Here is a 19,114-nt window from a genome sequence, read left to right as displayed (position 1 = left end):
TTGCAAAACGCTCTAAATCCAAGTTACTCTTAAACCAAGGTACCACTGTATATGGCTTGCAGTAATTAAGATGGTGGTCCTCCCACAACTCCTGCTCCTTTTTTGTATTATTAGGGAGGTTAGGGAGGTTGATTTAAAGGGGAAGGAAACTGGTAAGATTAAAATATAATATTTTCAGTGTACAGAGGTAAATAGAGGATTCTCAAGGCCAAGTCTTAGATTATATTTTCTAGCATGCCATTTAACACAGATTGAACAGGACTGACCCTGTTTATAGGGATCTTATTCACAGTCATAAAAGGCCTAAAATATTTGCAGTATTAGAATCAGGGCAATTAGGTATAGGGGACACTAGATGCACTATACTGCATTTGATGGATAGAATTTGGAAATAAGTTAGGGGCAGGGCCGTATTTGCCACTAGGCACCCGCCTTAGGCACCGACCCACAGGTGCCCAGTCCGCGCCGGGGGGGGTTTTTGATTGCCGGGGTCTGGGTTCCTTGATTGCCGGGCTGTGGGGCGAGCTTCCGGCACACACAGCCTGACAGAGGCCGGAAGCTCACAGCCGCAGCCCTGCGATGCCCGATCTTCTCTCCTGCTCGGCGATGACGTCACATCACATGAGCGCCGCCGAGCAAAGAAGAAGTCCGGGACCGTGGGGCTGCAGCTGTGAGCTTCTGGCCTCTGTCAGGCTGTGTGTGCCGGAAGCTCACCCCGGCCCCGGACCCTGGCGCCGCATGAGGGGGGGGGGGACCATCCTGCCCATCCTGCCTCTGCTCCCCCTGCCCCCGGCCGCTCTGTCTACCCCCCCCCCCCCCGGCCTCTCCTCCCTGCATCCTCAGCTGCTCTCCTGCCCCCCCTACTGCTCCCCCTGCCCCCCAGCCTCTCCCCCTGCCCCCAGCCTCTCCCCCTGCCCTCCAGCCTCTCCGCCTGCCCCCCAGCCTCTGAGCACTCTGCACTGAGCCCCCACAGATCTATGTATTCTGAGCTCCCACAACGCCTCCAGGACCCAACTACAACAGCTGCAGGCACTACAACTCCCAGAACAGTCTGCAGCCCTCAGGATATGCTGGGAGTTGTAGTGCCTGCAGCTGTTGTAGTTTGGTCCTAGGTGCATTATACGCTGGATGCTTTGTGGGAGATCAGAATACATAGATCTGTGGGGGCTCAGTGTAGGGAAGTGACCCCAGAACAGCACTAATAGGGGATAGAACAAAAACATCTCCCACTATCCCCTATTAGTGATGTTCTGGGGTCACTTCCCTACACTGAGCCCCCACAGATCTATGTATTCTGATCTCCCACAAAGCATCCAGTGTATAGGACCAAACTACAACAGCTGCAGGAACTAAAACTCCCAGCATTTACTGCAGTCTGCAGCCCTCAGGATATGCTGGGAGTTGTAGTACAGCAGTACAATCCTTTGATAACTGGCACTGTAGACAGATGTATTGCTGGACCTTCAGGGCTGATGGTTGTCACCCACAGATTGCAGCCACCAGGAGCCTCTGCACAACGTGATTTTTTTTTTTTATGATTAATCTACTTTATTTTATATTAAAAATCAAGATTACAACAAGTTCTCCACACGGGGAGTTCCACAAATCTACATAAAAAAGAGACAATCCTTTCGTAGCAAAATCCAACAAACACTTATCCCCTCCCTACGCCCCCACTTTGGCCACGCACGAAAAAAAAAAAAAAAAAGGACAGTGATATATTCAGTCAGAATAACTACCCCTTTATTCTCCCCTCTGACCCTGATACCATCTCAGACATTGTTCCCATGCCTCCAAACACGGAGGCTGGGAAAAGATCAATTTTCTCATAATCAATAGCTTCGCATAGAACGTCATTTTTAACAGACCTTTTCTTTGACTACCCGAGGTCCTACTTGGTAACCTTGACGTATCACCCAAAATGAACAAGCAAAAATCTTCTTCTAAAGACGGCCCCAGATCCAAGTTAATCCTCTGCAACACCCCAAACCAATAAGGCTTAAGTTTTACACAAGACCATAACATATGACCAAAATCCCCCACTTTTTCTTTACATCGCGGACACAGATCGTCAGGCCTTTTTTTGATTTTAAACATAAAGGCGGGGGTATAGTACAATCTATGTACAATACAGAACTGCATCAGCTGATGGTTTTCCGATGGCGCGACTCTCCTAATATTACGGTAGACAGCCACCCAGTTCACCCTCTCCCCCACCTCCTTTTCCCACGCCCTCCGGCTCCCAAATTCCGGGTCCCGTTCTGAAAGAAAACATTTATACAGTATCGAGACACCTTTGGATCTATTACCTAATCCTCTCATTTTATCTAATATTAGGTTAGCTTTCAATCTATACTCCACCTTTCTCAGATCCAGTCTCAAAGCACTAGATAAACGCAAGTAATCGAACCAACGGGAGTCGCTCAGGCCGTACTCATTTTTTACCTGACTCCATGATTTTATTTTGCCCATGACCACCACATCTGATATCAATTTCAAGTCGTGCCCAAGGGTATCAAATAGTGCCCCAACTTTCCCCACCTCCCCCAAACTACGATGGTCCCATAGAGGTGAAAAGCTCAGGAAACCTTTCAGGTCTAAGCAGCTAATGATCTCACGCCATGTTCTGACTAGGGCATCCACCATAGGCCACTCTTCTCTAGATATACCCTCCAGGATACCTGACTCGAGGATCTGGAAAATATAACTGAACATCTATTGCCCCCTCCTCAAGCCGAGAGAAGAAAAGATTATTCCTCCAATCCAGGAGCCAAAAAGCTTGAGAGGCCAAGAAATATATTTCCATTGAAGGGAGGCCCAGCCCCCCTTTATCCTTAGGAACTGTCAGGAGCTCTAGCTTAATGCGAACGCGTTTGCGTCCCCAATTTAAAAAGTTCCATATATTTTTGATCCTCTTAAAGGGAACCTGTCACCCCCCGTGCCAGGGTGACAGGCTCCCGACCCCCCGTTAGAGCCCCCTTTACTCACCTAATCCCGCCGGGTCCTGCTTCTGGATCCGGTCGGGTGATGAAGATCTCAGCCGCTGCAGCCCGGCGCGCGCGCTGAGAGATGAGTCCAACACCCATAGAGAATGACAGGAGAGTCCAGCGCTCCATCATTCTCTATGAGCGTTGGACTCATCTCTCAGCGCGCGTGCCGGGCTGCAGCGGCTGAGATCTTCATCACCCGACCGGATCCAGAAGCGGGACCCGGCGGGATTAGGTGAGTATAGGGGGCTCTAACGGGGGGTCGGGAGCCTGTCACCCCGGCACGGGGGGTGACAGGTCCCTTTAACCCCTTCGGGACCAGGCAAATTTTAGTTTTTGCGTTTTCGTTTTTTCCTCCTTGTGCTTAAAAGGCCATAGCACTTGCATTTTTACACCTACAGACCCACATGAGCCCTTATTTTTTGCGTCACTAATTGTACTTCGCAATGACACACTGAATTTTTTGCATAAAGTTTAATACGAAACCAGAAAAAAATTCAAAGTGTGGTGAAATTGAAAAAAAAAACGCATTTCTTTTATTTGGGGGGAATGTGTTTTTACGCCATTCGCCCTGGGGTAAAACTGACTTGTTATGCATGTTCCTCAAGTCGTTACGATTAAAACGATATGTAACATGCATAACGTATATTGTATCTGATGGCCTGTAAAAAATTCAAACCATTGTTAACAAATATACGTTCCTTAAAATTGCTCTATTCCCAGGCTTATAACGCTTTTATCCTTTGGTCTATGGGGCTGTGTGAGGTGTAATTTTTTGAGCCATGATGTGTTCTTTCTATCGGTACATTGATTGCGCATATACGACTTTTTGATCGCTTTTTATTACATTTTTTCTGGATTTGATGCGACCAAAAATGCGCAATTTTGCACTTTGGGATTTTTTTGCGCTGACGCCGAGATCAGGAATGTGATTAATTAATAGTTTATTTATTTATTTACTTTTATTTAAAACCTGGGAAAAGGGGGGTGATTCAGACTTTAATTAGGGGAGGGGGCTTTTTACTAATAACAACACTTTTTTTTTTTTATACACATATACTAGAAGCCCCCCTGGGGGACTTCTAGTATATACACTTTGATCTCTCATAGAGATCTCTGCAGCATAGATATGCTGCAGAGATCCATGAGATAGGCACTCGTTTACTTCCGGCTGCTGCCGCCGGAAGTAAACGAGTGCCGACCTGGGGATGGCGCCATCTTGGAGCGGTCCCCGGCCGGCTTCAGTTACGGAGATCGCTCCTCCGGGACAACGTCCCGGAGGAGCGATCTCCGCCACTAGCCACCAGGGATAAGCTGCGTCCGGTAATCGGATGCAGCTGTCATGTTTAACAGCTGCATCTGATTACTGTATTAGTGGGCACGGCGATCGGACCGTGCCCGCTAATACCGGCGGTCCCGGGCTACAAGCGGCACCCCGGACCGCCGCGGTTCAGAGCGGGGTCGCCGCGCGGCCCTGCTCTGAACGCCCGCACCCGCGTGAGGACGTACAGTTACGTCCTTGTTCGGGAAAGGGTTAAAGACCTTCTGGCCTACCCAGACCGGAGCGGCCTCAAATATATATAGAAACTTAGGGAGGCTAACTGCCTTCAGCAAAACCAGCCTATCCGCTCTAGAAAGGGGCAGATTGCACCAGACCCTCGCCTTTTCCTCTGTCTCCTTTATCAAAGGAATAAGGTTAAGATCACAGAAGGCCGTAATACTCCGGGCAACCCGTACCCCAAGGTATCTAAAAGATTCACCTCTCCCCAGGACTTGGAGCTGTGGGAAGGACACTGACTTTTTCCAATTTATTGCTAGGCCCGAGTACTGTCCCACCTTCTGAATCAAATCAATAACTTTGGGAATAGCTATATCAGGGTCCCGGAGAAACAAAAGCATGTCGTCCGCATACAAAGATACCCTATCCACCTCGCCCCGAAGCCCACTATGTCCTGGTCCCGTCTGATAAGACAAGCAACTGGTTCTACTCCAAGGGCGAAGAGTAAGGGGAAAAGGGGACAACCCTGCCTAGTCCCACGACCCAGCCGAAAAACGGCTGAGTGGAGACCATTCACCGTGACGGCAGCCCTTGCGTCCCCATACAGGAGTTTCACCATTTTCACATACTCCTTCCCCAAGCCAAACCGATCCATTACTGCCCAGAGATACTCCCACTCCACCCTGTCAAAGGCCTTAACCGTGTCCAGTGACAGGATGGAGTGGGAGCCCCCCCCCCCCCCCGACAGCTGCATATTCTCATATAATCTCCTGAGATTAGATTTTATCTGACGCCCCGGGATAAACCCAGTCTGGTCCTCCCCAATCAGGCCTTCCACTATCTTACTCAATCTGCCGGCCAGCACTCCAGCAAAAAGCTTAACATCTGCATTTATTAAAGATATCGGCCTGTAGGACTCTTTCTCAAGGGGATCTTTACCTTCTTTTAGTATCAGGATAATTTCTGCTTCTCCCATTGAAGTGAGGAGCGTTCCCCCAGAGACCGAGCCCTGCAGGACTTGCAGGAGCGCTGGGAGCAACACCTTTTGATGCCTTTTGTATATCTCAAACGGGATGCCGTCCTGTCCCGGCGTGGAGCCCCCAGGGGTCCTCGCCAAGGCACCCTCCAACTCCTCCAATGTAATAGGGGCCCCAAGCATCTCCCTTTGCTCATTCGTGATTACGGGCAGGGCGGCACCATCCAGCAATCCCTCCAGTACCCTATCTTGTTTCCTACCGCTGGAGCTATATGTCTCCTCAAAGAATTCTCTAAAGGCCTCCAAGATCTCCCCCGGAGAATTGATAACCAAACCCCCAGGCAGCCGGAGGGCGTGTACTTCCCTTCCCCCCTTCTGATTTCTAATAATACTCAAAAGTCCCTTATTAGGGGTGCATGACTCGAGGTAGTTTTTCCTCGCTATGAACCCCAGTTGCGCCCTGGCTTTCTCCATCAGAAATCTATCCGACTCTTCCTGACCTTTGGCTAACTCTTGCTGTGCAACCGGTGACGGATCCCCTCTAAATTTCTCATCTAGTGACTTTAAATTATCTTTTAACTCCAACTCTTTCTTTCTGAACTGTGCTTTTTTTCCCTGTATAGAGCCAAAATACTTCCCTCTAATTACAGATTTAGAGGCGTCCCAAACTATATTTAACGGTGCGCTACCCACATTAACCCTCCAAATTTCTTCTAATTCTCTAATACAAGTGAAGCGTCTATTAAATCCAACCATTGTGCATTCAACTTAAATGTGCGCCTAGGTCTGCATCCCTGCGTATCCAGAACCACCAACAATCGGCCATGATCCGATAGACAGCGAGGCAGATATTTTCTATTGTGAACCCATCTAATCATTTCAGTGTTAACCAAGGCCATGTCTATTCTAGATTGCGTATTGCTAGATTTATTCCAACAGGAAAACCTCTTGACCCCCGGATTTCTCTCCCTCCATAGGTCAATCAGGCCCAGCTCCTTATTATGGAACAATACTGACACCCCCCTGGAGTAGTTGGAAAAGGCCTATGGAGTTTAGTCATTGTTTCGCTCACTAAATGTGTCTCTAGAAGGGAAACTATACAGGGCTGATAATTCTTTATAATATTCATAATAGCCATAGCCAGCCTCTTACATTTCTCCCCCACCCCCCTAATGTTTTAGGTCAGAATATGAAGCATATCCCTCTGCTAAGTAAGGAAGAAAGAGAGAGAACAAAAGGGAGAAAGAAAGAAGGGAGAAGGAAAAAAAAAAAGGGAGAAAAAAAAAAAAAAAAAAAAAGATCCACAGTGCGAGACCCCCCTCCCCCACCCCGTCCCCTCCATATCCCCCACCCCGTCCCCTCCACATCCCCCCCACTTCCCCCACCCTCCAACCCCCACCCCTTACCGACAAAAAATGAAAACATCCAGATATACACAAAAATAGGTACCCGAAAATCCCCCCCCCCCCCTTACCTGTCCCCCCAGACGACCCGTGATTTATTACAGGGTTGTCCTCTCAGAAACTACAACTTCCAGCATACCCTGAGAGCTGTATAGGGGGTTCTGAGATTTGTCACAGATACAGATGAATTCAGGAAAGGAGCGGGTCAGTATGTCGTGTCTCACTGGTTCTATATTGGTGGCCCTAGGTACCCCAGTCCGACATTGGACAGAACTGGTCCCCAAACTAAGATGTCCCCGGCCTCCTTCCTTCCTCCATCACATCTGTTTGGGGGGGGGGAGCGCCTCAGCATCCAAAGTGCATGAACTTGGGATGCACTACAGTGCACTTGGGATGTTCTCCTCTCTGGGATAATAATAATAATATCCCAGAGTTTGGAAAACTGGATAATAAACAATTCTGGATCTCCATAGAATTGTTAGAGTCTTGTCACTGTTCTGTAAGGATACAAGAGTTTGGTGAATTATGTGAGGAATTTGCAGTAGATAACAAGCACGTGATTTTTTTTTTACTTTCTGTTAAAGCATGGAGCAAATAACACAAAAAACACTAGTATGTTTCACTACAGTCACAATAAATTTACCGTAACCCTTCAAGGAATGGGCTTAGTTAAAAAGGGGGTGGCTTTTGTATATAGATTACTGGGATGAAATGACACTAAGATATTTGGGCAAGGAGCTAGAGTTAGGTGGGAGAGAGAATGGGGCCTGTTAGGAGAATCTCTTTGGCAAAATATTTTAGAAAATGCTGACTATGTACCAGTGGCGCAGCAACCAGGGTCGCAGCGGTCGCCACTGCGACCCGGCCCGCCACAAGCATTGTTTTGCTTGCGGTCACAAGAGCAGGCTCATCCGGGCCCCCGGCTGATGCACGGCTTCCGGGGGTGTCCCGTCCTATCCCCAGCAGCGCCGCGCATCAGTGAACTCCCTGTGCCGCCTGGGGCCCTGACTTCCGGCACAGGAAGCGCACGTCAGAGACTCTTCCTGTGCCGAAAGTCCCAGCCCCAGCGCATAAGGAGTTCACCGATGCGCGGCGCTGCCGGGGATAGGACGGGACACCCCCAGCAGCCGCGCATCAGCCGGGGGCCCGTACAAATCTGAAGAAGAGGATCGCCGGGGGAACGGCTATTAGGTGAGTTTGTGTGTGTGTGTGTTTTTTTTTTATTCTGCTTAGCATAGAGGAAAGAGGGGGGCATCTTAAGGGGAGGGGGCCATCTATAAGGGGAGGGGGGAGAGGGGGCCATCTATAAGGGAAGGGGGGAGAGGGGGCCATCTATAAAGGGAGGGGGGAGAGGGGGCCATCTATAAAGGGAGGGGGGAGAGGGGGCCATCTATAAAGGGAGGGGGGAGAGGGGGCCATCTATAAGGGGAGGGGGGAGAGGGGGCCATCTATAAGGGGAGGGGGGAGGGGGGCCATCTATAATAGGGGGGGAGAGGGGGCATCTACTAGGGGAGGAGAGAGGGGGCATCTATAAGGGGAGGAGAGGGGGGGCATCTATAAGGGGAGGAGAGGGGGGGCATCTATAAGGGGAGGAGAGGGGGGGCATCTATAAGGGGAGGAGAGGGGGGGCATCTATAAGGGGAGGAGAGGGGGGGCATCTATAAGGGGAGGAGAGGGGGGCATCTAAAAGGGGAGGAGAGGGGGGCATCTATAAGGGGAGGAGAGGGGGGCATCTATAAGGGGGGGAGAGGGGGGGCATCTATAAGGGGGGAGAGGGGGGGCATCTATAAGGGGGGGAGGGGGGCATCTATAAGGGGAGGGAAGAGGGTGCCATCTTCAAGAAGGGGCATCTGTAATGTGGGGGAGAGGGGGCCATCTATAAGCGGAGGGGGGAGAGGAGGCCATCTATAAGGGGAGGGGGGAGAGGGGGCCATCTATAAGGGGAGGGGGGAGAGGGGGGCATCTATAAGGGGAGGGGGGAGAGGGGGCCATCTATAAGGGGAGGGGGGAGAGGGGGCATCTATAAGGGGAGGAGAGGGGGGGCATCTATAAGGGGAGGAGAGGGGGGCATCTATAAGGGGGGGCATCTATAAGGGGAGGAGAGGGGGGCATCTATAAGGGGAGGAGAGGGGGGCATCTATTAGGGGGGAGAGGGGGGCATCTATAAGGGATGGGAGAGGGGGGCATCTATAAGGGATGGGAGAGGGGGGCATCTATAAAGGGGGGAGAAGAGGATGCCATCTTTAAGGGGGGGTAGAGAGGGGGCATCTGTAATGTGGGGGAGAGGGGGCCATCTATAAGGGGAGGGGGGGCCATCTATAAGGGGAGGGGGAGAGGGGGGCATCTATAAGGGAGGGTGGGGGGAGAGGGGGCCATCTATAAGGGGAGGGGGGAGAGGGGGGCATCTATAAGGGGAGGGGGAGAGGGGGCCATCTATAAGGGGAGGGGGGAGAGGGGGCCATCTATAAGGGGAGGGGGGAGAGGGGGCCATCTATAAGGGGAGAGGGGGCCATCTATAAGGGGAGGGGGAGAGGGGCATCTATAAGGGGGGGAGAAGAGGGGGCCATCTATAAGGGATGGGGAAGAGGGGGCCATCTATAATGGGGGAAGAGGGGGCCATCTATAATGGGGGGAAGAGAGGGGGTCATCTATAAGGGGAGGGGGGAGAGGGGGCCATCTATAAGAGGGGGCAACATGCAGTGGGGGCCATCTTTAAGGGGGGAGAGGGGGCCATCTATAAGGTGGGGAGAAGAGGGGCCATCTATAGGGGTGGGGAAGAGAGGGGGCCATCTATAGGGGAGGCAACATGCAGTTGGGGCTATCTATATATACTATAATGGGGGGTCACATAGTGTCAGAGCTACCCACTAAATGAGGGTGTAAAGGGGCCAATACAGATGTGCAGTGTGTAAAGAGATGAGGATGGTGCCAGTGTGAGGAGCCTAATATGTCTGTCTGGCAGATTCTGTGGATTCGTGGCTCGGAGAAGTTCTCATAACAGCCCAGGGCAGATGGAGAAGAAGAAAATGAAAAGGGAAGAACTCTGATCAGAGAAGACGTCCCCTGTGAGTCACCAGATATAACTGCACTGTAATTTATATGGTGTATACAACCTGTGTGGAGCTGCGTCCACCTGTATATGACTGTATGAGGTGATAGTGATCTGTGTACAGTGGATATTAGTAAGTATGTGGCGGTGTTAATCAGTATGTGGCGGTGTTAGTCAGTATGTGGCGGTGTTAGTCAGTATGTGGTGGTAATATTTGTTACGTGTTATCCGGTACTGTGTTTTATTGGTCTTAGTATACTGGTTTTGGTCAGTAACAATATGGTGGTGATGGTAGTGGTTGTGGTGTGGCGGTAATATTTGCCCCTTGTATACGCGTATTATTGGCAATATTGGTCTCAGTATACAGGATTTGGTCAGTAACAGTATGGCAGTAATATATATTGTGATAATTATTTCTCTTCCTATATGCTGGTGTTATTGGTAATATCTGTCTTGCGGTACATATATATATATATATATATATATATATATATATATATATATATATACACACATACACCTACCAGTAGCATCACTTGGTCGGGAAAGGGGGGTGCCAAGTTGACCTCTCGCACCAGGGCCCAGGAGACATTAGCTACGCCCCTGCTATGTACCATTATTAGAGGCAGTGGTTTAGCTACCATAGAGGCAGGGAAGGCAGTTGCTATGGGGCCCTTGGGGGGAGGGGGGCCCGGGATGCACAGGGAAGATAAGAGCCTCCTGTGTCCTTCTGTTTAACCCCTTGTGTACTGCAGTGTGTAAGTGACCTAGTGTTCTCTTATATGCGGCAACACAAAAAAGGGTAAATAAGTAGAGATGAGCGAACCGGGTTCGGGTTCAAGTCGATCCAAACCCGAGCGTTCGGTATTTGATTAGCTGGGGCTGCTGAACTTGTATAAAGCTCTAAGGTTGTCTGGAAAACATGGATACAGCCAATGACTATATCCATGATTTCCACATAGCTTAGGGCTTTATCCAAGTTCAGCAGCCCCCGCTAATCAAATGCCGAAAGTTCGGGTTCGGATCGACTCGAGCATGCTCGAGGTTGGCTCATCTAGACAATTAGCTCTCTGCTTCACTGCTCTGATAACCTCTGTTCTCTGTGCTCCTGCAGGGGTTATCAGTGCAGGAGTAGTAAAGCAGAGAGCTAATTGTCTATTATTATTATTATTATTATTATTATTATTATTATTATTATTATTAACAACACTGGGTCACTTACACACTGCAGTACATAAGGGGTTAGGCAGAAGGTAGTCCTTCTGCTTAACCTGTACTCCTGTACTGTACCTATGTATATAACCATAAAGGCTCCTAATAGGCTCTTATAGTTAAATACAGTGGAAGGACAGAACAAGTAGACATTGGCTCTCTGCTCTGCCAGTCACTGTTGTGGCTGCACGCAGGATTCTGCCTTTAGCCACATCACCGAGTATAGGCCCATAAACTGATCCAATTCATAGCTATTACTCACCCCGGCTTCTCTGGAAGATGAAGTTAAAGGGAACTGTAATTGCCCATGTTGTGGGATTGGCGGGCGGATATAGCCCATATGTTTTGAACATGCTCAAAATTGGAAAAGCGTTTTAACCCCTTACCGCAAAATGATGTTTGGGAAACGTCATGTAAACGTCATGTAAACGTTTCCCAAAAGTCATGTCTTCCCTGCCTCCCCACGCTGTCCCTAGGTGAGATCGGACAGCAGGAGGAGGCTATGTCACACAGCATCCTCCTGCTGCCTCTGCCTGGAGGGGAGCCGCGCTCCCCCCGGGCAGTTAACCCCATAAACGCCGCGGTCAATGCGACCGCAGCGTCTATGGGGAGATTAGTACAATTGCGTGGCGATCAGGCAGCGGGAGGAGGCTGTGGCATGTTGCCTCCTCCCGCCGCCACTACTGATCCTCCCCCCGGCCCTTTCGAGCCCCCCCCCCCCGATATTGGCAGATCGCTGCTATTACCGTTATAGCGGCGATCTGCCGGTACCGGGCATTACCGGCGCCGCCGCTGCATTTCATCTCCCCCCACCGTGAATCCACGGTGGGGGGAGATGAAATAAGTATTAATCAGACCTCAGATCAGCCCCCTAGTGGCCGATCTCTAACCCCCCCCTCCCCCCGCGCGGCCATCACATCCAAGATGGCCTCCCCCATCCCTGCGAACAAACGATGTTTGTTCGTAGTGATGGAAATAAAGAAGTGAATGAAAACCCCATGCTTTCCGCCACCGGAGGTAGCGGAGAGCATGGGGCAGTGATCGGGGACCCCCCTGTGGGGTCCCGGAACAGGAGATCGGCAGTATATACTTTATACCGCTGATCGCCTGTTCCCAGTGCTGCCCGGCACTTTTTATCCCCTGTCACCATGAAACATTGGTGACAGGGGATAAAAAATGTCACCGTGCCCCCCTACAAGTCGCCCCCCACCCCCCCAGTCACCCCCGTCCCCCAGTCACCCCCCCTTCCCCATATACGTTACCTGATCCAGGGAGGTCCGTCCTCCTCGACGTACTGACTGCTTCTGATGTGCGCATGCGCGTCAGAAGCAGTTAGCTCTGAAAATTTATAGTGACAGAGACCAATTTGGTCTCTGTCACTAAACTATGATTACTGTGATAGAAAATATCACAGTAATCATAGTAAAATCGTGAAAATGAATGTGTAAAAAGCAAAAGTGAAAAAGTGTAAATGTGAAAAAGTGAAAAACATACAAATAAAATAAAACACACTTTTTATTATAGTAATAATTGCGGTTTACTCCCAGATTACCCGTAACCACCGCAGGTTGTCCGTATCCCCCCCAGTTTTCCCGTAACCGACGCAGGTTGCCCGTAAACACGCCAGATTACATGTAACCACCGCACGTTGCCCATAACCACCACGCCTTGACCGTAACCACCCCAAATTGCCAGTGACCCCCTCCAGATTGTCTGTAACCCCCCAGATTGCCCGTAACTACCGCACGTTGCCTCTGACCACCGCACGTTGCCTCTGACCACCGCACGTTGCCCCTGACCACCGCACGTTGCCCCTGAACACCGCACGTTGCCCCTGACCACCGCATGTTGCCCCTGACCACCGCACGTTGCCCCTGAACACTGCACGTTGCCCCTGACCCCCGCACGTTGCCCCTGACCACCGCACGTTGCCCCTGACCACCGCACGCTGCCCCTGAACACCGCACGCTGCCCCTGACCACCGCACGCTGCCCCTGAACACCGCACGCTGCCTCTTACCATCCCACGTTGCCCCTGACCACCCCACGTTGCCTCTAACCACCCCACGTTGCCACTGGCCACCGCACGTTGCCTCTAACCACCCCACGTTGCCACTGACCACCGCACATTCCCTCTAACCACTGCACGTTGCCTCTAACCACCGCACGTTTCCTCTAACCACCGCACGTTGCCCGTAACCACCCCAAATTGCCAGTGACCCTTTCCAGATTGGCTGTAACCACCCCAAATTACATGTACCCATCCCAGATTACCTATAAGCGCTTCAGTTTATCAGTAACCACCCCACGTTGCCTGTTACCACCCCACGTTGCCCGTTACCACCCCACGTTGCCAGTTACCACTGCAGGTTGCCCGTAACCACCACAGGTTGCCCGTAACCGCCGCAGGTTGCCTGTAACCACCTCCAGATTACCCGTAACCACCCCACCTTACCTGTAATCTCATTTTTTTATTGTATTTTAGTAACTGCGCTATTCTAATAACTATTACTAGCTGCGGTTTTGCTCCAGCAAATTGGCACTCCTTCCCTTCTGAGCCCTGCTGTGTGCCCATACAGTGGTTTATGCCCACATATGGGGTACCGTTTTACTCAGGAGAACCTGCTTACAGATTTTGGGGTACGTTTTTTCTCCCATTCCTCGTGAAATTGAGAAATTTTAAACTAAACGAACATATTATTGGAAAAATTCGAGTTTTTAATTTTTACTGTCTTATTTTGAATACTTTCCTCTAATACCCGTGGGGTCAAACCGCTCACCGCACCCCAAGATGAATTCTTTGAGGGGTGTACTTTCCAAAATGGGGTGACTTTTGGGGGGGTTCTATTCTGTAGACATTACAGGGGCTCAGCAAACGCACCTGGCGCTCAGAAACTTCTTCAGAAAAATCTGCACTGAAAATGCTAATTGGCGCTCCTTCCCTTCTGAGCCTTGCTGTGTGCCCATACAGTGGTTTATGCCCACATATGGGGTACTGTTCTACTCAGGAGAACCTGCGGTACGTATATTGGGGTGACATTTCTCTCCTGTTCCTAGTCAAATTGAGAAATTTCAAACTAAACGAACATACTATTGGAAAAATTCTAGTTTTTCAATTTTACTGTCTTATTTTGAATACTTTCCTCTAATACCTGTGGGGTCAAAATGGTCACCGCACCCCAAGATGAATTCTTTGAGGGGTGTACTTTCCCAAATGGGGTGAATTTTGGGGGGTTTCTCTTCTGCGGACACTACAGGGGCTCTGCAAACGCACCTGGCGCTCAGAAACTTCTTCAGAAAAATCTGCACTGAAAATGCTAATTGGCGCTCCCTTCCTTCTGAGCCCTGCTGTGTGCCCATACAGGGGTTTATGCCCACATATGGGGTACCATTCTACTCAGGAGAACCTGCGTTATAAATTTTGGGGTGCAGATTCTCTTATGTTCCTCATGAAATTGAGAAATTTTAAACTAAACAAACATTATTGGAAAAATTTGAGTTTTTAATTTTTACTGTCTAATTTTAAATACTTTCCTCTAATACCTGTGGGGTCAAAATGGTCACCGCACCCCAAGATGAATTCTTTGAGGGGTGTACTTTCCCAAATGGGGTGAATTTTGGGGGGTTTCTCTTCTGCGGACACTACAGGGGCTCTGCAAACGCACCTGTGGCTCAGAAACTTCTTCAGAAAAATCTGCACTGAAAATGCTAATTGGCGCTCCCTTCCTTCTGAGCCCTGCTGTGTGCCCATACAGGGGTTTATGCCCACATATGGGGTACCATTCTACTCAGGAGAACCTGCTTTATAAATTTTGGGGTGCAGATTCTCTTATGTTCCTCATGAAATTGAGAAATTTTAAACTAAACAAACATTATTGGAAAAATTTGAGTTTTTAATTTTTACTGTCTAATTTTAAATACTTTCCTCTAATACCTGTGGGGTCAAAATGCTCACCACACCCCAAGATGAATTCTTTGAGGGGTGTACTTTCCAAAATGGGGTGACCTTTGGGGGGGTTCTCTTCTGTGGACACTACAGGGGCTCTGCAAACGCACCAGAAACTTCTTCAGCAAAATCTACATTAAAAAAGCTAATTGTAGCTCCCTTCCTTCTAAGCCTCGCTGTGCGCCCATACAGTGGTTTGCGCCCACATATGGGGTACCGTTGTATTCAGGAGAACCTGTGCTACAAATTTTGGCATACTTTTTTTTCTCATGTTCCTTTTGAAAATGAGAAACTTTAATCTAAACATATATATTATTGGAAAATTTTAATTTTCGATTTTTTTACGGCCTAATTGTGAATACTTTCCTCCAGCCCCTGTAGGGTTAAAATGCTCATTATACCCCTAGATTAATTCTTTAAGGTGTGTAGTTTCCAAAATAGGGTCACTTATGAGGGTTTCCAGGATACAAGCCTTCTAAATCCATTTAAAAAAAGAACTGGTCCCAAAAAAAAATCCGTTTTGGAAATTTCATGAAAATTTCATAATTTGTTGATACATTTCTATGCCCCATAACACCCTAAAAAAGTAAAATATGTTTACCAAATTATGCCAGAATAAAGAAGACATATTGGTAATGTGATTTAGTAACTAATTTATGTGCTATGACTTCTTTTTTTAAAAGCAGAGAATTTCAGAAGTTCATAAAATGCAAAATTTTCAAATTTTTCATGATATTTTGATGTTTTTCACAAAAAACACACAAAAGTAGTGACCAAATTTTGCCACTAATATAAAGTGCCATATGTGACGAAAAAACAATCTCAGAATCGCTAGCATACGTTAAAGCATCACTGAGCTATAAGCGCATAAAGTGAGACAGGTCAGATTTTGAAAAATGAGCCTGGTCATTAAGGCCAAAACAGGCTTTAGAGGCAAGGGGTTAAGGGTGTTGCAGGGTTAATTAAACTGCTCTTTGAGCAACACTTATATTGTACTGTGTATCCCACATAATAAACATAACAGACTACAAATTCATGTCAAAGTAACAAAATTTTATTTATTCCATCACAAAAAAAGAAAAAGAACAATTAAAATCAAGACCTAGGGGGTGGGAGACCCCACTACTGGGACAAGGGTAACAATGGATACATTAAAGTGCATGTGCATGAAAGTAAGCCTTTTATACAACTCATTCAGCATAAATGCATATACCAAAAACATAAAGTGCAAGTGCTGTGCTGTATTGCTCTAGTACGCTGAACAGAGTGGTCACATAGGATATGGCAATACACATGTCACTATCAGTTACCAAGGGTGTATATGGTCCCAGTCCGCTGGCCTCCCACCTCACTCCAACGCCGTTTCGCACCGCTTCCTCAGGGACTCCCTTGATTTTAATTGCTCTTTTTCTTTTTTTTTATAATGGAATAAAGTTTTGTTAATTTGACATAAATTTGTAGTCTGTTATGGTTATTATGTGGGATACACAGTACAATATAGGTGTTCCTCAATAAGTTGGGTACTGAGTATCATTTGTTTCATTTTTTGGGGGGATATTTCGTTGTATTCTCCTAGGAATATAGGTTTTTTTATTTTTAAACTGCTTTTTGCCCTACACCCCAGTTATAGCAGTTCTGGGTGGATCAGAAGGTATATCAGAGGACAAAGTTAAACCTTTGATAATTAATTGTTTATTTTATGCCAGGTTGGTGATATTAAGTAACTAGTTGTCACCCTCCTCCCCCTCAGTGACAGAATGGTGTAATCCAATCTCTTTGATAAAACAGTATGAACAGGTTTGGTATAGAGGAAGGGGAGGGAAGGGAGAGGAAAAATGGAGTCGGTTGTGGAATGGTTGGGATTAAGCTTTGTCATTACAGAGGCGCGGACATTAAACAGTTTCCCTGCTCCTGGCATAAAATTAATCATGCCATGTGGGGAAACACTCCAGTAAAGCGATTCCCTGTGTGTACGGTCCATGCTTCACGGAGGAAACACGGACATGTGAATGCAGCCTGAGGCTAAGTTCCTACTGCTGTATTTAATCGGAAAAAGGTTGTCATCTATTGATAATGATCCGCAAATAATGATCATGATTTTTTTTGTAGCCGCCATTATCAATAGATAAATGAAGGCACCTTCCCATAGACTTCTATGGGTCAATCCGTGCCATATTAGGGCTTGTCAGTAATTTTTGTGGCATGGATTACAGATCTGTAAAACTACAGACAGTGTGAACAGCTCAATTGAGATCAATGGGCCCTAAATTTGTACGCAATGGTATAACCACACCTATTGACAAACTTATAGAACTGGTGAATATAGTCTAAAATTATTAGGTCAAACTGTACAAAGTTTTTGCTCGTGAAGAGGATGCAATGTCTGATTTTTACAGACAGCTACTGTACAACCTCTCACACAATTCTTTTTTTGCTTATTTTACGCCTTGTTTGGACGGCTGTTATGCATGATATGCAAAGGCAGGCATATTATGACCTAAACATTGTGGGAACATAGCCACACAATGCAGTGCACTGAACAGTATTTTGAACCAAAAAAAAAATTACATTATTGACCCCTCCATACCGCTTTTCTTTACAAAAAATTTAAGACCTCTATTAATTTTTTGTGTTCTAACCTGCAGACCAAAAACTATGCTGAAGCATTACAGTGGTACAACTATTCTCTTAGCTTCTATGATGCAAACCTTAGTGATCCAAACCTTGCTAAACTACACAGGAACAGAGCCTCCTGTTTTCTGCACCTCAATGAGCTGGTTAAGGTCAGTATATAATTACATAGCTATAGTTTCATATTGTCATTCTTTTATACATAAATGTTTATTTCCTCCGTTAGGCTATATTCCCAAAGTATATTTTGTTTTGTTTTTGTACATATTGTTTGATGATCCCAGTCTTTGTGACAGATTACTCTGTCTGTCCCCCTAAAAATTGAGTCACCCACTAAAAGTACCTGTCTGTCATGCCCTGGACTCCTATTACCCAACTTACTGGAGCAGACACCCCCCTGGCTGTCAGAGGCAGCGCCCTGCTACAGCAATGCTTCTCCTGAACTTGCATTCCCCCTAATCCGTCAACTTGGCAAACTTGTTTGGGTGTGCCAGATCTGGACTAGCCTCCCTGGCACTCTTTCCTCTTCCCAGAAGGGGGTACTCCGCACACAAGATGCTTTTAAGCTATTTATCAAGGTTTCATCAAGGTTTCAGTCAACAAATGTAATGTTTCAGTCATTTAGACCTTTATCAGACACGTTTAGACCTTTATGTACAGATATGTTACAAGGCATATACACAATAATGAGGACAAAGATGGGGAGATCACAACAAAAGAAAATTAAATGCCAAGTACCATAAAAAGGTATATGTGTGCTTTATTGGATTGAGCTTCGGCTGGGGTATAATATCCAAAGTCATAACTATTTAGGATATGCAAGATGGTGCTGTCGGGGACACTACATTTCCCATCATGCAGTGCTTCTTCCTGATTGGTCTGTTTGGGTAACAGCATGAGGAATAAATGGAGGCAGGCAGGGTAGTTGTGAGACCAATCTTTTATCCTACATGCCCCTGGGATAAAAAAAGAGGCATTGCGATTTAGTAGGCTCACAGCAGGGGAGCCGGCCTTTCATCTGAGGGAGGGAGTTGGTCTGTTGGGCAGCACAGGAAGCTGCAGACCTGCATCCGCAGCACAGAAGGGAGGGAGCCGGCCTGTCATCTGTGTGTCATTCCATTGAAGAAAAGGGAGGACACGTGATCCTGATACCAAAGGCGGGCCAGGAGGAAGGAGAATGTCAGAGTGGACTCTATTTAGCTCACTTTGTGCATGGAGAGGGGGTGAGTCGGCAGAAATAGCTCCAAAATGGCCCAGAATAGGTAACGCTGCAAAAAAGATTTTGGGATGAATACCCATTTGGCATGTGACCCGCGGCTCTATTTATTCTCTATTGAGCCACTGAAAAGAGCTAAGTGCTGTACTTGACCCTTTCCGGGAGCTCTATTCATTCTCTATGGAGCTGCCGGATAG

At 47.7% G+C, this 19,114-nt stretch overlaps 1 protein-coding gene across 4 annotated transcripts in view; it reads left to right on the top strand.

Moving 5' to 3' along the window:
- Nucleotides 1-19,114, top strand: part of TEX11 (testis expressed 11) — a 241,959-nt gene that overhangs the window by 130,873 nt on the left and 91,972 nt on the right. For all 4 annotated transcript variants that reach the window (XR_011358669.1, XM_069943309.1, XM_069943310.1 and 1 more), the window contains one exon: nt 17,716-17,853. Coding sequence is in view for 3 of the 4 variants with exons in the window: in XM_069943309.1 (XP_069799410.1) it covers nt 17,716-17,853 (138 nt within the window). In the remaining variant the exon portion in view is untranslated. The remainder of the gene's footprint in view (nt 1-17,715; nt 17,854-19,114) is intronic.

Source organism: Dendropsophus ebraccatus, chromosome 10, assembly GCF_027789765.1.
Source record: "Dendropsophus ebraccatus isolate aDenEbr1 chromosome 10, aDenEbr1.pat, whole genome shotgun sequence".
In the NCBI taxonomy this organism is placed as follows: Eukaryota; Metazoa; Chordata; class Amphibia; order Anura; family Hylidae; genus Dendropsophus; species Dendropsophus ebraccatus.
This window is presented reverse-complemented; position numbering and strand designations above follow the sequence as displayed.